Below are 22,012 nucleotides of genomic sequence, written 5' to 3' on the forward strand. Positions count from 1 at the left end.
GACTATTATATGAATGGATATATTTAAGGTATGGATAAAATAACATAACATTTTATGGAATGTGACTGTTAGTGCAAAACATGAATCAAATTAAGAAGTTATGACATAACGGAACTGAATTTGGGTATGTATAGTACTTACTGATGACGTTGAGTTGGGTTCCAGCTCCAAAAATCCATCACAGTGATTTATAGCTGTACAAAAACTGCAATGTGTTCTGCTGTAGGGCACATATAATACTGCTGGCACTCTGTCATATGTGAGGATGACAGGCAGAACTGTTAAACCCTTGTCTTAATAAACCTCTGAAATCATTTATCATAGAACTTGCCATTCCTCTCACAATGGCCGTGATTCAGAGGTGGATGCTGCTGTTCCTGGTCTTGCGTCTGTTGGCGGAGTCGCGGGTGCATTAATAATGGAAATGCTAATGTCAGCATTCCCCTTGTGTACTAACGTGCGCCTGAATGTGCAATCACTGAGATGCCCACTTTCTGCGACCCTGTTCTCAGTAACACCGCGGGTGGTTCCGGACAGTTCACCATTGGCACATTACTGCGTGCACCATTAACACATGCAACTGCCTTATGGTTGGTGCAGTTTCTCCATCTGAAAACAGCCAGGGTTGTAGAAAGATTTCCCAGGCCCCGGGTATGAAGGGGTCTAATCACTGAGGTTGGCAATGCCCGCTTTAAAGAGAAAATAAGTGTAGGAAATACTTTTTATGCACCGCTAAATAGCACTGATCTGCAATGGGACATTATGTTCCCCTTTAGCTAGGATCAGTTCCAGGGAGGGGGCATGATCAGTGCAGTCACTCACCTCCCTGCCACCCCAGAGGAGACTGCTACACCTACAGCAGCCAAGTACACGGCAACGTGTGCCGGGCTTGAGAAAGAGTCTGTGGCTGCTGGCTGACATGTAAGGGGAAATTGTGTGTGTGTGTGTGTGTGGGGGGGGGGGGGGGGGGCGGGTCAGGGGTGCACATACCTGGACCCCCACCTTGCTCCTTCAAGAAGCCTGGGCCCGGGTAATTAGTACCCGCTACCCCCACCTCTCGCCACCACTGAACACATCCTCTATGGCGGCTATGCATCTGACAATGCAGCAGAACTCACTGACATGCCCATGACACTCTCATAACTGTAGGGCTTTTCAGAATTGTTTTGCACATGTCTAGTAACAAATAATTGCTTCACTGTGCAGTTTGCGTGTGTCTCTGATTCAGGCCCGATATATCTCCCACGTGGCTGTTTTATTGGGTGTGTGCACTGGTGACTTAATCTGAGTGATGGCTCAGCAATTATCACACATTCTCAAACAGAATAAGCCTCAACATTGCATCTTTTAAGGCTACTTTTACAACAGAATGAAAAAACAAACTTGATTCATTTTTAAGGTCATTAACCCATTTTTAAATCATATTATTATTTGAATGTCATTTTTTTATGTAAATCCATATTGTTCTTAAGCATAGTGAATTATAATATTAGAATGTCTTGATAGGTATTTAGCCAATGATACAAGTTCCTGTACAGTAGCTACTAGCTAGTGGAGATAATTGTTTGCTTGGAATCCTAATGTGGGTTCTACTGTAGGTTAGAAGTAGAGTAGATTAATATAGACTGTTAATCTCATGCATGTGGCACACCTACTACATTAGTGCTTTAGTTCCCCTGGATAACTTTGTGATACCTTACTTCTCCTTCCTAATACAGTAGACTTGAAATCATTTTTAAGTCAGTCATGTTTATTAACATTGCTATAGGTTTATTGAAAAATCAGGTCATCTGATGTAAAGTCCACAGAGCATTACTGACATAAGAAGACAAATGTAGAGTAAGCAAAGTATGTTCATGCCAGTCTTAGCTAACCTCTATCGTTATTTCTAATGTGATCTATGCAATAATGTTTTCTAATAATATTATGCAATAGATAACACCTATCCTTGTGTATCAATACCTATTTTCCTATAGATTGTAAGCTAGCGAGCAGGGCCTCTATGTCTATCTGTTATTACCCGGATTTGTTCTCACTGCTGTTTCCAATTGTAAAGTGCACTGGTATATGCTGCGCTATTTAAGAAACTGATAATAAATAAATAAATAAATACATAATTTACTAAGTTGTGATGCTGCTAAAGTAGAATTGGACGTGGGTACCATAAAACGGTGCCCTTGTTCAACCTGCTGAAAAGCTAAATAATGAAAATGAAATGTCTGGGTCCCAGATAGCAGACCATTGCTATGTGTTATGGCACAAAACGCTTCATTCAGTACCTCCTAGAAAGGCCACCTATAGAGTCTGAATGTCTCTGTTGAACTTAATATTTAGAATATCAGCTACCAATGTGCTGCTTTTCAGTCCTATGCTTATCATAATGTAATACTAAAACCATGTCAGAGCCAGCTCCTTATTACAGCCAGGGCTGTAACTGGGGGTGTGCAAGAGATTCCATCGCACATAGGGCAGGGCAGTCTGGGTCTGCACAGTCACTGCCCTGCATCCATTGCTTCTGGCTAGAGGGGTGCCTGTAACAGCATTATGGAGCCAGCACCTCTGCAGCAGTACCGCATCACACACCCTGCCATCTGTATAGCAGCTTGGAGTGTCCTCAAGTTATCATGATGTCATGTGCTCAGGATTCGGGCCAGCACATTGCGTACTGCTGATGCTGAACTATTATGCCGCTAAATACAGTATCTGCAATGTGCTTTGTTTTCACATTTAGGGGTCTATTTACTAAGTCTTGGGCGGAGATAAAGTGGCCGGAGATTAAATACCAGCTCATAACTGTTATTTTTCAAACACAGCTTGTGACATGGCAGGTAGGAGGTGATTGGCTGGTGCTTTATCTCCGTCCACTTTATCTCCATCCAGGGCTTAGTAAATAGATCCCTTTGTTACTATTTTGACAGGGAAAGTAGTGATTCTCTTTACAAGTGACTAAGTACCTGCAAAACATAGCAGCATTTGTCTACAGAATATTATAGAATAATTGTACTTGTCATTTTTAAAATCAAAGAGCTTTCAGGCTTAACACCCGTCTATAGCACGTCAGATTATCATCATATCAGTTCCAGCTATGTGGCACACTTATGGCTTGTTATGTACAGAGTGTAACTGTAACTAGAAAGCTGTTTGGGAAACAAGCTATTTAGGCATCACCTTATTGAATTATGCCGTGTAATATTTTTCCATCAATAATGGAAACTATATGTTTTGATAACTAAAGTGATATGTATCCAGAGATAGAGAAACTTGATTCCTCTATATTCTAAAGCCAGTTTACCCAGTTTGAAGGCATAATATATAATTCAAGGAACATGGCCGCCACACAGCATTTATTATTCCTATATATATTCATTTTACAACATTGATACCTTCGAGGTGAATGTTTCATTATATGTTATGTGGAATGTTTCCATATCATGTGTAAATGTTACTAGATCTAGAACGTCGTCAGCACACCGCTGTCTATGTAGGGGATGAATCTAACTATAAACATTTGATTTCAATGTCCTAGTAATGGTTTGTATAATGAATGATTTAAATATGCATAATATAGTATGATGGGTTATACTTAAAAGCTTCACACAGAATGACAACAAATACTTGATAAAGATACAATTATTTATTGACTGGCTCACAAAGACAATGTGACACAGAAAAGGAACAAGATATGGCTCATGCACATATTGGGCTATGTGAACTCTTACAGGGATTTAAGAAGAATATAGAAGATGCAAGAATTTTAAATTAAGATAATCTGTGAATAAGGGACAATTTAAGCTATAATATCTTCTGCTTTAAGAGACAGAGACATCTACAGACATAGTATGATCCCCATAACTGAGAAGACAGATATCTTAAGAACTCAGGTCACTAGAGGATTAGACAGAAGAAGGGAGGAACATTAAACACACTCTGATCTCTTCACTGTCTTGACAATGTCTTTGCCCTGATGTGTCACTTTGCAGGAGATATCATTATGCTTTGTGTACTCAGAGCTGGACATGGTGAGGAGACTACTCTGCATGTACGTGTTGTCCTTCTGCTTGCTGACCATCGAGGTGTGGACTCCATTTGTCCACTTCACTCCATCCACCTGCCACTCCACCGTCACAGTGTTTGGGGTGTAATCACTCATAGCACAGACTGTGGTGGCCTTGTTTGTTTTCATCTCCTCCTCAGATGCACGGTAGATAAACACAGAGGGGGGCTTCACTTCACCAGCTGTTGGATAAAGAAAACACTTAAACTGAGTAAAAGAAAATAATATCAGAACAATGGTTGACAGAATTTTTTTTTCACTTTTTCCCCAATATTTTTCAGTTATTTTTTATTAATCAGTCAGTCACTTAGGCATAGCTGAAATACTTTTTGGAATAAAACCATTGGGTACATCATAAAATTGTTATACAGTATATTGTTGTTACTGTTAGACATGACTAAAATCAGTAAGTTATGGTTTACCTTTTGAAAATGTTTATGAAGATTACTATTACCTACAGTATGTACCTATAATATGAACAATGACCTAGCTACACAGTAGAATTGGCAGTTACTACTAGAAATATATGTAGGAAAGGGATACAGGCAGATGTCAGGCAGTCAATGAGGAGACTTGTGAATGCAGCTTACTGTCACCTTACTTTTAACAATAGGGACAGATGTACTAAGCTTTAAAAAGTGGAAAGTGGTTAAGTACCAGCCAATCAGCTCCTAACTGCCATATCACAGGCCCTGTTTGAAAAATGACAGAAGCTGGTTGGTTGGTAGTTTATCACTCTCCACTTTATCTCTTATCAAGGCTTAGTACAACTGGACCTTACTAGTTATTCACTCACATACAGACGCGTAGAGATGCAGTAATTATAATATCATTATTATAACTCTGCTAACCAGAAACAATATACACTTCCATACTGCTGGTTATGCAATGTTCATGTACTATTGTACACTCAGGTTTTGATGTTACAGTATGTGCCTGCAGAAAGTCACATCTGTGTAACCTAACCAGAGTGATAGTGAATACAGTAGATAATTATCAATGACTATAGTTTCACACATTGATGCTATTTGCCCAGTATATTAAATACTATGATCTGGTCTGAATAGAACAAAAAGCTGTAAAACAAAGTATATGGTCCTTTAAAGGTAATTAAGGACATACTTATACTGAAAAAAAAATGCGAATGACAATCCGTATCTTAGAATAAGAGCAACTTTTTTACATTAATGAACTGCATATCACATAACAAAATTAAATACACACTTAAGCTACTATGTTTATATAGACACAATTACTAAACAGTGATATCTGGAACTGTATTGCTCTAAGTTTTAACACAGTTTTATCAATAGTTTAGTCTCCACTTATGACTGATCTGCCATCATCTTATCTAGATCTGGGCGTCTTGCTCTGGTTTTTAAGTACTTTCAACATATCAAGTTTTCAGTGTTTTCTGGTTTAAAAGTAGGGGAGACACATATACATATACTTCTATAAGGAGACCTTTAAACATGGCCTGAGAATGATATTTATCAAATGGGGTTGAAGATTCTGACCTTCAACTATAATTGGAGGTCAGAATCTCCGACCACATTTGTAGTAGTAATACAGTACAGTTTTGTTTGACAGAAAAACTTTTCACTAATACGTTTTTCATTAACAACGCTGTCAGATATATATATATATATATATATATATATATATATATATATATATATATAAAAGAAATTAAAATAAGGGAATATAATCATTATCTGATAATTATATTTCAGTTTTAAAAATATAAACTACTGTATGGCCATTTTGACTTTGTTGTAAAATTTGCATTAATATCTATAAACATAAATGTATCCAGTTGTCTAATGAAACAGCAGAAAGGTCAGGAACCGAAATACAAATGCAGATGCTATAATACATAGCAATTTAGTGGAAAAATTTGATAAGAACATAAAGTGGACATAGAGAAAGATCAATAAAAGTTCATTGTTATGTTTTCTAAAAAAAACACCCTTTATTTCTCTCAGAAATAGTTAAGCTCAGAAACAAAAACCAAACTTAATTTATATCCATCTTAAATATTAATATATTGATATAATATAGGACATATTAAATATGAAATGTATGGCATGTATGTACTAATATAGAATCAAGATACAAATTAAGTAATGCGTACATAAATGTTTACAGAAACTTTAGAATACTTACTGAGGATGTTAAGTTTGGTTCCATCTCCAAACATCCACCACAATGACTGAGTGCTGTGCAAAAACTGCAATACCTACTGTTCTGCACAACATAAAAACATTGCTGGGAGTAGTGGAGCCTATATGACATGTGGGGATTACTGTTGGAGATGGTGATCCTATGAAATTGTTTTATTTAAGAGCTGGCCATCCCTGTTTATGTACAGTATCTCCACCAGGCCATCTACTATGGCTTATACACTGGTGAAACAATATAAGTGACTGGACAAGCAATCATCACACATGTACTCACATGGGATAATCCTTAAATTTGAGCTTTTTAGAGTTCTCCTTGAGCGATGATTTAAAAATGATAATGTAAACAATCTTTTTAGCTCATCTACATTTTGTTATATATTTACATATATATGTCACCAGTTAACTATGTTTCTTTTAGCAATACAACAGATGTGAATATTATGGTGCAATAATACTTATAATTGAGAGATAATTGTTCACTGATATAATGTAAGTACTTGTAGCCATTGTCAATAATAGTTTGCTGGGAATCACAAAGTGCAGACTAAATTATAATTTGGGGTCAATTCAGTTAGCCACAAGGGGTCAAGAAGCCATCATAATGTCATGGTAAAACATTGCCAATGGCAGCACAACTCACCGCCCTCATGGCCCGGACTCGTGGATATATGTATGCAGCCCTTTGGTGCTGCAAACAATCCGCAAACTCGGAAGTATCGTAAGTACTTTATATAGCTGCACTTGCTCATGCCTTGACCCAACTTGTGAGTAATTGAACTGACCCCTCAGTCTAATGAAAACTAGTTAGAATAAAAAATATTTATAGTAACACAATAGTAAATCTACATAATATTATTTTTCTAAAAATGTTCATGTTTTTAATATAAGTTATGAATTTGTTACTTTCATATTTAGCACTCAACATATATAGAAATAATAACACAAAGAAACAATCTTCTGTAGTAATTCATATTAAACTGATATTTTAAGTATTGTTTCATTTTCTAGAGACTTATTCATATATTTAATAGATTCCATTTATTTTTGTACACTGTAATATAAAATGCAAAACATATTTTTTTTTATATTAACTACATTCTAGTCCTCATGTGTATAGCATATCTCATATTGTATGAACCAAAGTTTACAGTTGAATCTAATTTAGCAAAACAACAGTCAAAAACTCACAGGCTTTTTGTGGAAATCAAAGGCTGAATGTAATTAATGATGTTAGCAGTTGTGTCATTAATAATAAATTATGCACACTAAATCACTTTACAGAGGTCTTTTCAAAGCTTTTTTAAGTGTTACAGTAAATATATTTGCACTAAATCTTAAATAAAATGTTCTTGGCATTGGGAATTTTGGGAATCATTTTCACATTATTGTATTCACATATGAGAATCTTATAAAATTAAGTATAAATTAAAGATAATTTAAATTTAAATTTAAGTTAAATTTAAGATAAAGACAATACAGCAAATAGAAGTGTGCCATATAGATTTTGCACTGGTTCGTCTCCCATATACTGTATACAGTATGTACTTACAACATTTATGATTATTATTGCAAACAAAATACAGTATATGATTTATAAAATCTATATGGGGCTTATTTGACAAGGCAATTCTTGTTTAAGTGCAGTTTTTACATTTCTTAGTAGTTTTAAGTGCTAGATGCTCTACATGATTGAAAACATTAATGCACACAATTGTAAATATAAGTAAGTTATTTAAGATACTGTACATCATGCATCCAAAATATACAGAAAATATCAGTACGACAGTCTATTTTATATTAGAATAGAGAATTTGTGGTATGACACTGAATGTGAGTATGGAAACAGTTATAATACATTTTTAGATAACACAAATTTAATGAAACTTTTTATTTCATTTTGGCAAATACCTAAAATACAACATTTCTATAAAGGCTGCACAGATACCAAGATAAACATTAAATTCTTTACCTACAGCTTGTCTATTATAAATATCTGGACAAAACAAAGAATTGGAACAATAGTTACATTAATAAAAAGTAGTGATATTGTACTTACAAGTAACATCCAGTTTGGTCCCATCTCCGAAGATGAACACTGTAGTATAACCCCGTTCAAAAACCATGTCATGGTTGACAAACATGTAATGGTTCATACAATTTAGACTCATAACATGCAGGTGTCTTATTACAAACATGATTATGCCTAACCTTTGTAATATAGACAAAATACCACTGTACTGAGAAGCCTGTAACAACGTAAACATTAGTGCTGTATAATAAATTCTCCATGAACAAGAAACAGACATATATTGTGATGTATTCTCAACTGCTTCTTCAGCAGTAGAGATGATTAGAATATGAATGGGATCGACAAATGGCCTTGTACAGCGTGACTAGAATATTTACTTGATGTCCCATATAATTATTTTTTTAGTACTAGATAACTAATTAGAAGTCATATGAAATCATACAAAAATACAAATGACTTACTGTACCTGTTGACAACTGTTTTCCAGCTATGAAGCTGGACCAATCAGTGTACACTGCAGAGAGGGGCAAACTAGATTCAGTCTAGCTGGACCATAGTCTGCAATTTTTATTGAATATATAAGATTACGTACATATATGTCCATATACACGTATCATCAAATCATGCTAAATAGGCCAGTTTGGTGCACCACAGACATTGCAATTTAGTTGCACCGAGCGTCACACCAAACTGTTTCACAAAATATGCATCATATTCAAATGCAATAAAAGCACAATGTAAGGGGCCCAGAATACTGACGCTGGCACTGCATGTAGTTTTTGTGCATTAATCTGGGTAAAAAGGCAAAAGACATAGGTCCAATGCCATGTATCATACCACGTATTCTGTACTTAATCTACAACTTTATATCAATTCCTTTGCAATGAAAATACCCATCCTAAGTACCTAGGACACTACAAGCAAATGTGCACATGTTTGTGGCCACAATTCGATTAACATGCAAAATTCAGATTAAGAAAGTGCTAGAATCGCTACCCATTGCGTAGCATCTAAGTCATGCCAGGCACCTTGTGCTATAAAGTGCAAACAGCATAGTTGTAAGAGGATACACCTGTGGCCGTTACTGTAATACCTAGCTAAGATTGAGCGGTCACAGAGCTGAATCCACGTAAAATTGGTTACTGGACTAACAATATTAAAAAGAGAAGATGTACCATTTTTTGTAGCTAGAGTAGGTGAAAGTGTGTATACGTTATTAAAAAGCATCTGTTTAATTACATATATTTATTGTATTTACCTATACTTTCTGTAGTTATAGAGGATATGACTCAAAACCTATGGTGTCTTAATAGTTTATTAATTGCATCCCCATACACTCCTGAATGAGTACCAACATTTTATAGTTAAGTGGATGACAGAATTCTTCTGCAGTTCCCTTAATGGAGACATCTAGATGGAATTTGGCCAGGATGTCGGCGGTCAGGGGACCTGGTCACCCTAGCCGGGGAGTAAGCTGCATACATACATACATACTGGTATTTTTTTTTTGTATAATAGTTTTTATTGGGTTTTAAACAAACAGAAAACCAAAAGCAATAGTACGCAATACATAAGTATCAAAAAAGGGTTATAGAATTGAACAACCAGTAAAGATTAACATAACACCATAATTGTACATCAGATTGTTCAATTTGCAAATCGTGTACTACCCAATTTGGCAACAAACAAATAAAGAGCAAAGAAAACAACAGATAGTACAGTGACAAAAGAGAGACAAGAAGAGAGACAAAACAGTGACACAGATAGGGAAACATAAAGAGACGGGCCAGGTTCAACTCTAGCCAAGTTCCTAATACGGCATAATCGAACAGTGAAATATAAAGGAAAGTAAGAAAGCCCAACATAATCAGGTAGTATCAGGGTGTGGGGAAAGTATTTGTGACATATCTGCAGAGGAAGTAATGATCAGGGGAAGTCCACACCGCTCCCGGAATGCCTCCCACTCATAGGTGTGTGCAGGGGGGGTGCCTGGTGCGCACAGGCACCCCCTAATGTCTGGCACCCCAATCTCACATGCCTGATGCAATGATCGCCGAGCAGGCTGATTACTGTCCCCTCTGCGTTGCACCTTGTCAGGACTGCATTACTGACCGGACGCCTGGGTTAATCAAGGGTGCCACTGCCACCGGCTTTCAAACTCTCGGCTCCACCTCCATGTACAAAAACATGCTTGCACGCCCACCTGCTACACCCGCCACATGCCCACCTCTCTCCTTCTATGCTATGCCAATGCCAGCCACTGATGAGGATCAGCATGCAGCCAGCGTTCCTCTTAGGAAGACAAATTCAATACTGGCAGGCGGTCGGCAGCAGCATTGACACGTCACTCGTTTTCCCAGCAGCAGCAGCAGCAGCAGTACTAGTCTGCGACTGTCAGTGTCAGTGAGTTACTGACTTGTAAGTAAGCTGCTGCAGCTTGCAGGGGAAAGAGAGGGGGAGCCAGACCAGGCTGAGGAGGAGCAGTGTAATTGCAGTGAGTGCCATCAGGGATGTTTGTTTGGTGCACACCACAACATCTGACAATGTATCTGCTTTATTAGGATTGGTACAAGGGTGGATATTTTATATTGCGTTGACCGTCAATAGATGGTGCTAGACACGCCCAAAAAGCGGTGCTAGACACACCCCTCCGATGGTGCACCCCCTAATAAAATGTGCTGCGCACACCTATGCTCCCACTTCGACCATCCCTCCAGCACCAGAGCAGGGGACCTTGAGTATATCCCTCCTGCTGTTTCAAATAAGAAATGCTTGTGGGTATTGTTAATAATAGAGTGGATGGTGGGTATCGCCTGAGATTTCCACAGCTATCCAATTGCAGCCTTGGTGGAAATTAGGACATGACCAGCCACATAACTGTCACGTAGCGGTAAATCAAACGTCGAGTAATGAAATAGAGCAAACAAAGGATCCATTGGTACCTCCATCCCCAGCACCTCCCGCAATAGAGAGAACACTTCAGTCCACAGCGGCCGCAAAGCCGGGCATTCCCAGAAGATATGCAAAATATTACCCACAAGGCCGCAATTTCTCCAGCAAAGCCGAGAAACCGAGGGCCAGATGCTATGAAGCCGCTGCGGAGTAAAGTATGCCCTGTGGCATAATTTATAATACATTTCAGAATGTTGTAGGCATCTAGAAATCTTAAAGCACCGTGAGGATATGGAGTCCCACTCTTCCTCTCGGAGGACAATAGAAAGGTCCTTTTCCCATTTCAGCTGTGAGGGAGTCTTACCCTGTTTAGTCAGAAGCACAATATATTGATACCATTTAGAAATCCCACCTCCATGAGCAGGAGAAGACAGTCTAGAGTGTAGGGAAGTAGGGAGCGGAGCGGGGCCCACTAACCTATCAGAACAGGAATGGAGCCAGTGACGTATTTGCAGGTATTTAAAAAAATCCTGCTTTGGTATACCTGAACGGGTTTGTAAGCTAGAGAAGGTCACTAAACGACCTTCCAAACAGAGATTCCTCAAATGCACAATTTCAATATCTATCCAAGCGTTCAACGCTAGGTTAGGTATGACACAAGCGATAGTTCTAAGTGATAAGTCGGCCGACGGCAACTAAATAGTCGGGTCAGAAGCAACAACCGTGTGCCAAAGCTTCAGAGTATTTCTAATCGCTTCCCCTGTGCCTTTCCATTTTGGTACGCTATGAATGGGCAGTAGAAAGAGATCCCTCAAGTCTACGGGACCGAGGAAAGATCGTTCGATGAGGACCCACGGTTTGGGGTTGTGCATATTGAACCAATCTCGAGCCTAACTGAGAGCACAGGCGGTGTGGTACCCTTCTAAGTTAGGGTAGGCCACCCCTCCAACAGTCTTGGGTAACATCAAAACCTGCCTAGCAATGCGAGGCCTAGACCCCTTCCAGATATAGTGAGAAATAATTTTGTTAGCCCGTATAATAAGTGGTTTGGAAAAACTACGAGGGATAGCCCGAAACAGGTATAAGAGTTTAGGGAGCAGGATAATCTTAGTTGCAGAGATACGTCCTAGCCAGGAAAGTTCGTGAAGGGACCATTCTTTAATTAATTTTTCAAATGCGTTTAATAAGGGTGTATAATTACAGTCATATAAATCCCCATCTAGAGATAGATGGATACCCAAATACTTGATAGATCTCCCCTGCCAAGCATAACGGTATCTGTCTTTGAGCAAAGCAACAGTACGTGGTGGAGTGTGAAGTGGTAAGGCTTCCGTTTTGGAAGTGTTTAACTTATAATAGGAAATTCTGGAATATCGGTCCAGAATAGAATGGAGGGCAGGAAGGGAGGTGGTAGGATGGGTCAAACAAAGCAAAATGTCGTCAGTGTTATGATTCCCGTACTCCAGACCAGATGAGATCTTATGGCAGAGGTCTGAGTACTGGAAAGATATGCTGGTTACGGGAACAGGGAAGCCTAGTAACCCCTGGCGCCCTAACTCCGTTGTCTCGCCCGTGTTATCAGAAATCCCCTGCGAGACTATGGTTGCTTGAGCCCATGGCAGCCGCGTTCGAAGGGCGGATTATGTCTGCCCAACCCCGATGCCCCCTCAGGTCTTAATGGGAGACAAAGGGAAATCCGAGACAGGGTGATAACAAGGGGCCCTCTGACTAAGCAACCAGGCCAGGGGTTACAAGCTATCTAACTTAACCAAAAGTATGTGCGGACAAAACCGCCAGGGAAAAGGACAACCAAAGATCCACTGATCCGTTACTCCTATCCAGCACCGCTGGATACCAGAGTGGACTTGTGGGAGCGGAATCCTCCGCAAAAGCTCCGGAACACAATAAAACTAAATAATAAATAGTAAGCGGTCAAGCCGCAACACACGGCTACGCCGCGACTCACGAACACCACAGGATGTTAAAGGTGCTCGGTAGGACTCCAGGAATAGATGACAAATTCCGAGTACTGGATCACTGAGGACAGGAACAACCGAATTGAGCAGGACTGGAAACTCTCTGTAACTGACACAGCCAACAGGAAGCTAACACCGGCGTCTGTGAGAAGTCCTGAGAGTGCTTTTATTAGGAAACCCTCCAATCCGGATCCAGACAGGGTAATCATAATTATGCCGTGCAGCTGCATGCTGCACGGCCAGGATACAATTTGACCTGATTAATTAGACCTAGCAACGGGGAACGCGGTCCGACAGTGGCGTCCCCGTTGCTATGGTCTAAGCGGCTCCGTGCGCCCGGCGTCTAGCGTTGCTAGGGAGCCGGCGGCTGTCTGCCTGCGGCGTCCCTAGTTGCTAGGCGCCGGGCCGCACTGACGGGCGGACCCTCGGCGCCTAACAGTACCCCCCCCCTTGAGGAGGGGTCAAGGAACCCCTAAGGCCAGGTTTTTGAGGAAATTCTCGAAAAAATGCCCTTTTGAGCCTCGGGGCATGGAGATCCTCGTCCAGGACCCAAGACCTTTCTTCTGGACCATAACCTCTCCAATGTTCCAAAAAATAAAGCCGACCCCGGGACAACTTGGAATCGAGAACCTTCTCCACTAAGAACTCCTGCTGACCCTGTACGTCTATTGGTGATTTCCCCTGAGAGATCTTGCGAGGAAATTTACTGGACGAAACATATGGTTTTAACAAGGAGCAATGGAAGGTATTTCCGATCCGTAAAGTTTTTGGTAACCGTAACCGGAAAGCCACTGGATTGACTTTTTTGATAATATGAAATGGTCCAATAAATTTAGGACCCAATCTGGCTGAGGTTTGTCGAAGTTTAATGTTGCGAGTCGACAACCATACCCTATCTCCAACTTTAAAAGTGCACGGCCGCCGGAGCCTGTCAGAAAATTTTTTCTCCCGAAATGCCGCTTTTCTGAGAGCCAGGTGCACTTTTCTCCAAATGAGTTTGAGATGAGAGGTCAAGGTCAGTGAGGAGACAGAGGAATGTTGAAAAAAGGAATTAGCTCTGGGGTGAAAACCAAAAACTGTAAAAAATGGAGATACATTGGTGGAGGAATGACAGGCATTGTTGTAAGCAAACTCTGCTAACGGAAGAAACTCAGACCAGTCATTTTGGAGTTTGGCCGAGTACAAACGCAAATATTGTTTTAATGATTGATTGACTCGCTCAGTCTGCCCGTTGGATTGGGGATGGTAGCCAGACGTTAAAGATAATTTCATCTTCAATGAGGCACAAAAAGACTTCCAAAATTGTGCAATGAATTGTGGACCCCGATCAGAAACAATATCAGTGGGTAACCCATGGAGTCTGAAAACATGGCGGAGGAACAAGACTGCCAATCCCTGGGCAGATGGCAATCGGGGAAGAGCAATAAAATGGGCCATTTTGCTAAAACGGTCCACTACCACCCATATGACTCGGCATCCGGCTGACAGAGGAAGGTCCACCACAAAATCCATGGAAATATGAGACCATGGCCTAAGAGGAACATTCAAGGGCAAAAGTTGACCGATAGGCAAGGAACGGGGAACCTTATGCTGTGCACAGACCTGACAAGAAAAAACAAATTCCTTAATGTCTTTGGAAAGACCAGGCCACCATACCGAGCGGGAAACTAATTCAAAAGTTTTAGCGATCCCCGGATGCCCGGCAACTTTGCTATCGTGAAACTCCGTCAAAACCGTTGCTCTCAAAAACTCGGGGACAAAAAGACGACCAGCAGGAGTATTACCAGGAGCTTGATGTTGAAGCTGCTTCAACTGGGTAAATAAATCCTGTGTGAGGCCTGCCCGAATGACTGAAGACGGAAGTATGGGAGTAACAGGACTGTTGTCTTGAACTGGAAGAAAACTGCGTGACAGGGCATCTGCCTTGGTATTCTTGGAACCTGGCCTGAAGGTGATAATGAACTTGAAACGAGTAAAAAATAAAGCCCAACGAGCTTGCCGGGCATTCAACCGTTTAGCTGATTCAATGTATTGAAGATTTTTGTGATCAGTCAAAACCGAAATGGTATGAGTGGCTCCTTCAAGCCAATGTCTCCACTCCTCGAAAGCCCATTTAATAGCCAGTAATTCCCGGTTACCAACATCGTAGTTGGATTCAGCAGATGAGAATTTCCTGGACATAAAGGCACAAGGATGTAATTCCAGGGAATCCGGATCCTTCTGAGACAGGATAGCCCCTACTCCAACCTCCGAGGCATCGACCTCAACAATGAAAGGCAATTCTGGGTTGGGATGTCTGAGGACAGGGGCTGAGACAAAGGCTTGTTTCAAGGCCTGAAAAGACAACTCCGCTTCACGTGACCAGTTGGTAGGATCTGCTCCCTTTTTAGTCAGTGCCACAATGGGAGCAACTAGGTCAGAGAAAGAGTGAATAAATCTTCTATAGTAATTCGCAAACCCTAAAAAGCGCTGATTTGCTTTTAAATTGGTGGGTTGCGCCCAACTAAGGATGGCTTGGAGCTTCTTTGGTTCCATACAGAATCCCCGAGGGGAAATAATGTACCCTAAAAAGGATACCTCCGTGACATGAAATTCACACTTCTCCAGCTTGGCATATAGGTGATTTTCACGTAATTTTTTTAGAACCTGACGCACCTGGGTAACATGTTGTTCTATAGAGTCAGAATATATCAAAATATCGTCTAAGTAGACTACAACGAATCTTCCAAGAAATTCACGGAGCACATCGTTAATGAGATCCTGGAAAACTGCCGGAGCGTTGGACAGGCCGAATGGCATAACCAGATACTCATAGTGGCCTGACTGAGTACTGAATGCCGTTTTCCACTCATCCCCTGACTTGATTCTGATGAGGTTATATGCTCCTCTTAGGTCAATCTTAGAAAAAATCACAGCCGAACGTAGCTGATCAAAGAGGACAGAAATCAGCGGCAAAGGGTAAGTATTCTTTACTGAGATTTTATTCAAGGCTCTAAAGTCAATGCAAGGTCTGAGTGATCCATCCTTCTTCTCCACGAAGAAGAAGCCTGCACTTAAAGGGGATTTAGATGGCCTGATAAATCCTTTCCCTAGGCTTTCTTTAACATACTCATTCATGGCCACAGTTTCAGGTCCGGACAATGCATATAACCTTCCCTTAGGCAAAGTGGCACCAGGAATTAACTCAATAGCACAATCATAAGGCCTATGGGGAGGCAGAATATCCGCATTGCCCTTGGAAAATACATCAACAAAATCCTGGTATTCCACAGGAATGGGTGCGGGAATGACAGCAGCAATTCTGATGGGAAGCGTAATACATTCTTTATTACAGATGGTACCCCATTGTAAGATCTCCCCCAACTGCCAATCAATGATGGGATTATGAAAGGCCAGCCAAGGGTGATCCAGAACCACAGGAACTGCTGGGCAATGGGTAAGGAAAAACTCAATCTTTTCAGAATGCAGAGCTCCTACCGAAAGAAGAACAGAAGGTGTACAGAGAGAAATAACCCCATTGGACAAGGGACTCCCATCTAAACCATGCATGGTGATACACCTACCCAAGGCTAACTGAGGAATACCTAAGGCCTTGGCCCATGTTAAATCCATAAAGTTCCCTGCAGCTCCACTGTCCACAAAAGCCGAGACCGAGGAACAGAGGCTGCCAAAGGAAACTTTAGCTGGAACTAACAGTGAATTATTTGAGGAGATAAGCTGTAAACCAAAGTGAACCCCCTCACAACTCACTTGGTCGAGGCGTTTCCCGACTTGTTCGGACAACTACAGGCAAAATGTCCCTTACCCCCACAGTATAAACAAAGACCAGAATTTTGCCTTCTGGTTCTTTCTTCAGGAGACAGTTTGGAGAGGCCTATCTGCATGGGCTCCTCAATGTCCACAGGAATGGAAAAAACATAAGGAGTAGACCCGACAGATGCTCCTTTTTCAGCCCTCCGCTCCCTGAGACGACGATCAATCTTAATAGAGAGCTCCATGAGTTTATCGAGAGTCTCAGGAGCGGGATACTGAAGGAGACTGTCTTTTATAGACTCAGATAAGCCGAGGCGAAACTGACTGCGCAGGGCTGGGTCATTCCATCCACAGTCGTTCGACCAACGGCGAAACTCCGTACAATAAATCTCTGCGGGATTCCTACCCTGTCTGAGAGCACGCAACTGACTCTCGGCGGATGCCTCTCTATCAGGGTCGTCATACAAAAGCCCTAAGGACCCCAGAAAGGCGTCTACAGACAATAAAGCTGGATCGTCTGTCTTTAAACCAAAAGCCCAGGTCTGAGGATCCCCCTGTAGCAGAGAAATAATAATTCCTACCCGCTGAGATTCCGTACCTGAGGAGACTGGTCTTAAACGAAAATACAGTTTACAAGACTCTTTAAAATTAAAAAACTGCTTTCTATCCCCAGAAAAACGGTCAGGCAGATGCATTTTTGGTTCAGGAATGACCCTCGGGGAAGTCCGTAACAGATCTTCCTGTGACCTCACCCGAAGGGACAGATCCTGAACCATCTGAGTAAGCTCTTGAATCTGGCTAACTAAAAGCTGGCCCGGATTTGGCCCAACACCGGTGGGATTCATGAGGCTGACAAATCTCCCAACTGAATAAGGGAAAAAATTAACTCCTGTTAATTTAAAATTTTAGTATGGCCGGTGTTAATGTTATGATTCCCGTACTCCAGACCAGATGAGATCTTATGGCAGAGGTCTGAGTACTGGAAAGATATGCTGGTTACGGGAACAGGGAAGCCTAGTAACCCCTGGCGCCCTAACTCCGTTGTTTCGCCCGTGTTATCAGAAATCCCCTGCGAGACTATGGTTGCTTGAGCCCATGGCAGCCGCGTTCGAAGGGCGGATTATGTCTGCCCAACCCCGATGCCCCCTCAGGTCTTAATGGGAGACAAAGGGAAATCCGAGACAGGGTGATAACAAGGGGCCCTCTGACTAAGCAACCAGGCCAGGGGTTACAAGCTATCTAACTTAACCAAAAGTATGTGCGGACAAAACCGCCAGGGAAAAGGACAACCAAAGATCCACTGATCCGTTACTCCTATCCAGCACCGCTGGATACCAGAGTGGACTTGTGGGAGCGGAATCCTCCGCAAAAGCTCCGGAACACAATAAAACTAAATAATAAATAGTAAGCGGTCAAGCCGCAACACACGGCTACGCCGCGACTCACGAACACCACAGGATGTTAAAGGTGCTCGGTAGGACTCCAGGAATAGATGACAAATTCCGCACGGCCAGGATACAATTTGACCTGATTAATTAGACCTAGCAACGGGGAACGCGGTCCGACAGTGGCGTCCCCGTTGCTATGGTCTAAGCGGCTCCGTGCGCCCGGCGTCTAGCGTTGCTAGGGAGCCGGCGGCTGTCTGCCTGCGGCGTCCCTAGTTGCTAGGCGCCGGGCCGCACTGACGGGCGGACCCTCGGCGCCTAACAGTCAGCGAATAAACTGATTTTGTGCGTCAGACTTCCTATCTCTGGACCCGTAATTTTGAGCTCAGACCTAATGGTTTCGGCTAGAGGCTCAATAGCTAAGGCGAATATAAGGGGCGATAAGGGACAGCCCTGTCTAGTGCCATTCGAGATATCAAATCTACCTGACAAACATCCATTGACAAACACCCTTGCAGAGGGAGCAGAGTACAGGGCAAATATAGAGTCCAAGAACCCCCCAGCAAAACCGAATTTGTCCAGAACCGCTCTCAAATATCCCCAATGGAGCCTGTCAAACGCCTTTTCGGCGTCCAATGACAAAATAAGGAGGGGCGTCTTATGCACATCGCAATATTCCATTATGTTGTATACTCTACGAGTGTTGTCCGGGGCCTGCCTACCTGGAACAAAGCCAACCTGGTCAGCAGCAATGAGAGATGGAAGCAGCTGGGATAGTCGGTTGGCGATAAGCTTTGCAAAAAGCTTGACATCTGTATTCAACAGAGCTATGGGACGGTAATTTTGGACAGCTGCAGGGGATTTGCCAGGTTTAGGAATAGCAACTATTTGTGCCTCAAACATTTCCCCCGGAAACCTCCCAACAGCTGACGCCTCATTAAAAACAGACAGCAGCACAGGGGCCAGGTCAGCTTTAAATGATTTGTAGAAATTAGAAGGGAAGCCATTGGGGCCAGGGGCTTTGTCTCTCGGGAGACCATCAATAGCCCCTTCCAGTTCTTTTAATGTCCATGGGGAGCTGAGGGACAGGCAGGCCGCGGAGTCCAACATCGGGAGGGAGAGTCCCTTTAGGAAGGACTGGATATCAGCTGCACTGGGTTGGGGGGTAGTCGGGTCCGATTTTTAAACAGTATAGTCGAGAATAATACTCTGCAAAAGTGTTTGCAATATCATAAGGGTCCGACACTCTAGATCCCGTGGAGGAGCAAACATGGTGGATTCTGGCCCTAGCTCGCCTACCGCGGAGCTTCCGAGCCAAAAGGCGACCCGCTTTATTCCCAAGTATATAAAACCTCTGATTCAGTCGTGCAATATTGCGTTGTACATCTCGAAGGGAAAACATGTTGACCTTTTCCCTAGCAGCTAATAATAGCCTGAGAACAGATCTATTTCGAGGGTCAGCTTTATGCTGCAATTCAAGTCTGGCAACCTCTCTTTCAGCCATCGTGCACTCAAGTAAGTGAGAGCGTTTAAGCCTAGAAGCTGTTTGAATGGCCACTCCCCGAACTACAGCCTTAAAAGAGCACCAGTTATTAAAGATCGAGGTATCCTCAGGTCTATTAGTGTCTAGGTATAACTGTATAGAGTGATGTATAGCGAGAGAAGCTTCGGGATGATTGAGTAAGAAATTCCCCAGCCTCCAGGGCCCTGGAGAAACTTTGCAGGTCTCTAGATCCCACACTACCCTCAATGGGGAATGATTTGACCAAGTCATTGGCAAAATAGTTATTTCTCGTATGGCTGTCAGAGTTTCCTTATTTGTCAAAACGAGGTCAATTCTAGAATACGAGGCGTGAACATGCGAATAGAAAGAGTAGTCTCTCACAGTGGGATGTTTGGACCTCCATGCATCGTAAAGATCGTATTCACCTAGTAAATGGCGAAGGCCAGTGTCCCCACCCCTGAGAGTCTGATTCACGGGGAGGGATCCTCCAGTAGTGCGAGATCTATCCATAACAGGATCAACAACTAGGTTGAAATCCCCCAAAATCAGAACGGCCCCCTTAGTGTGCTTTTGTACTAAGGAACATAATTTCTTGCAAAACGCAAGCTGACCAGTGTTTGGTGCATAACAGGAAACTAAAGTGACCATAACGTTCTCAAGTAGTCATATCAATATGAGGTACCGACCCTCAGGGTCTACAATTTGAGATTCTAGGGTAAAGGAGCGGTTCAGGGAAAATATTATCACCACCCCAGCCTTTTTTGTGGGGCCATTAGCCATATAACAAGTAGGGAAATGGCTATCCTGGAATCTAGGGGGGTCTAGTTTCTTAAAATGAGTTTCTTGAAGTGCCACCACATTTGCCTTCATTTTATAAAAAGAGGACAGAGCTAGTTTACGCTTCTGAGGGGAGTTCAATCCTTTAACATTCAGTGAGACTATTTTGACCATATCTAATTAAATTGGGAAGCAGAACGACCTTTTGAGCCAAACAAATACATTCAGGAAGAATATCGTACCTTGAACATTGTGATATGGTGAAAACAAAGCCCTGGGGGAGACAAGACACAAAAGGGGAACACACAAGGGTAGACAGGAGAAAGAATAGGAAGAAAGTAAAGAAACAGAGCCCGTAGAGATACAGAGCCATAGTAAGGCGCCAAAACATCCAGCGCCTCACAAAACTAAAGAGAGAGGTTGGTGGCCAACCCCCCCGCAATCAACCAGCCGATGGTTGTGAATCTTAACATATAATAAGAAAAGAAAAGAAAAGAAAAAAAAAGAAAAAATGGAAAGAAAAATCCACACGACCCACAGATCATAGAAATGTGAAACTATATAAACATGCTATCTTAGGAAAATCACGAAGATCTAGAATAAGCAGGTTAATCCAAAATCTGCAGCAAAACATAATAAGGCAGAGCGTGTATCTTGGCTCCTAAAACCAAGTTCCCAACTGCGCATATTTGTCCAACCTGGAGAGTTAAAACCACAGAACAAACGCAATTTTAGAAGTCAAGCGTTCATTAACAGCAGCAGTCTCTACAGCAACACATCTCTGAAAAGTAACCTCAGCTGATCGGAGGTCGTTCTTAGTAGATAGGTGTATCAGGGGTGTCTCTAGTTCTCAACCGTCGACCAGTCCTGCTGGAGTCGGCGATCAGGAGAGCCGGACCCGCGATCACCCCCTAGATTCCATTTACGAAGAAGTCTCATACCTTCCTCCACCGAGGAAACAGCAATAGTGGAACCATCTCTGGAAATTAGCAGACGCGTGGGGAAACCCCATCTATAGATAATGCCAGCCTTCCGAAGAGCTACGGTAACAGGTTGGAAAGAGCGTCATAATAAGGGTGTATTGCGACAAGTCTCCAAATAGTTGAAGCTGGCCTAACGCCTCTGCTGAGTCAGAAGAAGGTCTAGCCGCTTTGAGCAGAGACTCTTTAATATGTTAGAATTGGACCCTCATTAGAACATCTCTGGACGATCCCTCTGGAGCACTCCGGGACTTCGGGAGTCGATGTATGCGGTCTATAAGCAGATCCGAGGAAGTGGCAGAGGGCAGTAGTTTCTTGAAAAACTCTATAGTATAGTCATGAAGACTGCTATTGGAGACCGATTCAGGAACCCCCCTGATTTTAAGGTTGTTCCTGCGCGAGCGATCTTCCAAATCCGCAACCTTATCCCGTAGGGCAACCACTTCACCCTCAAGGGTATCATGAGAGTCTATAAGGGA

The 22,012-nt window shown here is 42.1% G+C and overlaps 1 protein-coding gene across 10 annotated transcripts in view; it reads right to left on the reverse strand.

Moving 5' to 3' along the window:
* The window catches only part of IGLL1 (immunoglobulin lambda like polypeptide 1), a 687,880-nt gene that overhangs the window by 9,738 nt on the left and 656,130 nt on the right, over positions 1–22,012 (reverse strand). The window contains exons 3-4 of one of the 10 annotated variants that reach the window (XM_063912973.1): positions 8,294–8,329; positions 3,620–4,236 (exon numbers count right to left, since the gene is read on the reverse strand). The exons of 5 other annotated variants lie outside the window; for them this stretch is intronic. In XM_063912973.1, the coding sequence (XP_063769043.1) occupies positions 3,917–4,236; positions 8,294–8,329 (356 nt within the window). In that variant the 3' untranslated portion in view covers positions 3,620–3,916. Of the gene's footprint in view, positions 1–141; positions 177–3,619; positions 4,237–6,220; positions 6,256–8,293; positions 8,333–22,012 lie in introns of those variants that run through there. 4 more of the 10 variants (XM_063912972.1, XM_063912979.1, XM_063912974.1 and 1 more) reach the window with 4 other exon arrangements.

This window comes from Pseudophryne corroboree, chromosome 1 (genome assembly GCF_028390025.1).
Source record: "Pseudophryne corroboree isolate aPseCor3 chromosome 1, aPseCor3.hap2, whole genome shotgun sequence".
In the NCBI taxonomy this organism is placed as follows: domain Eukaryota; kingdom Metazoa; phylum Chordata; class Amphibia; order Anura; family Myobatrachidae; genus Pseudophryne; species Pseudophryne corroboree.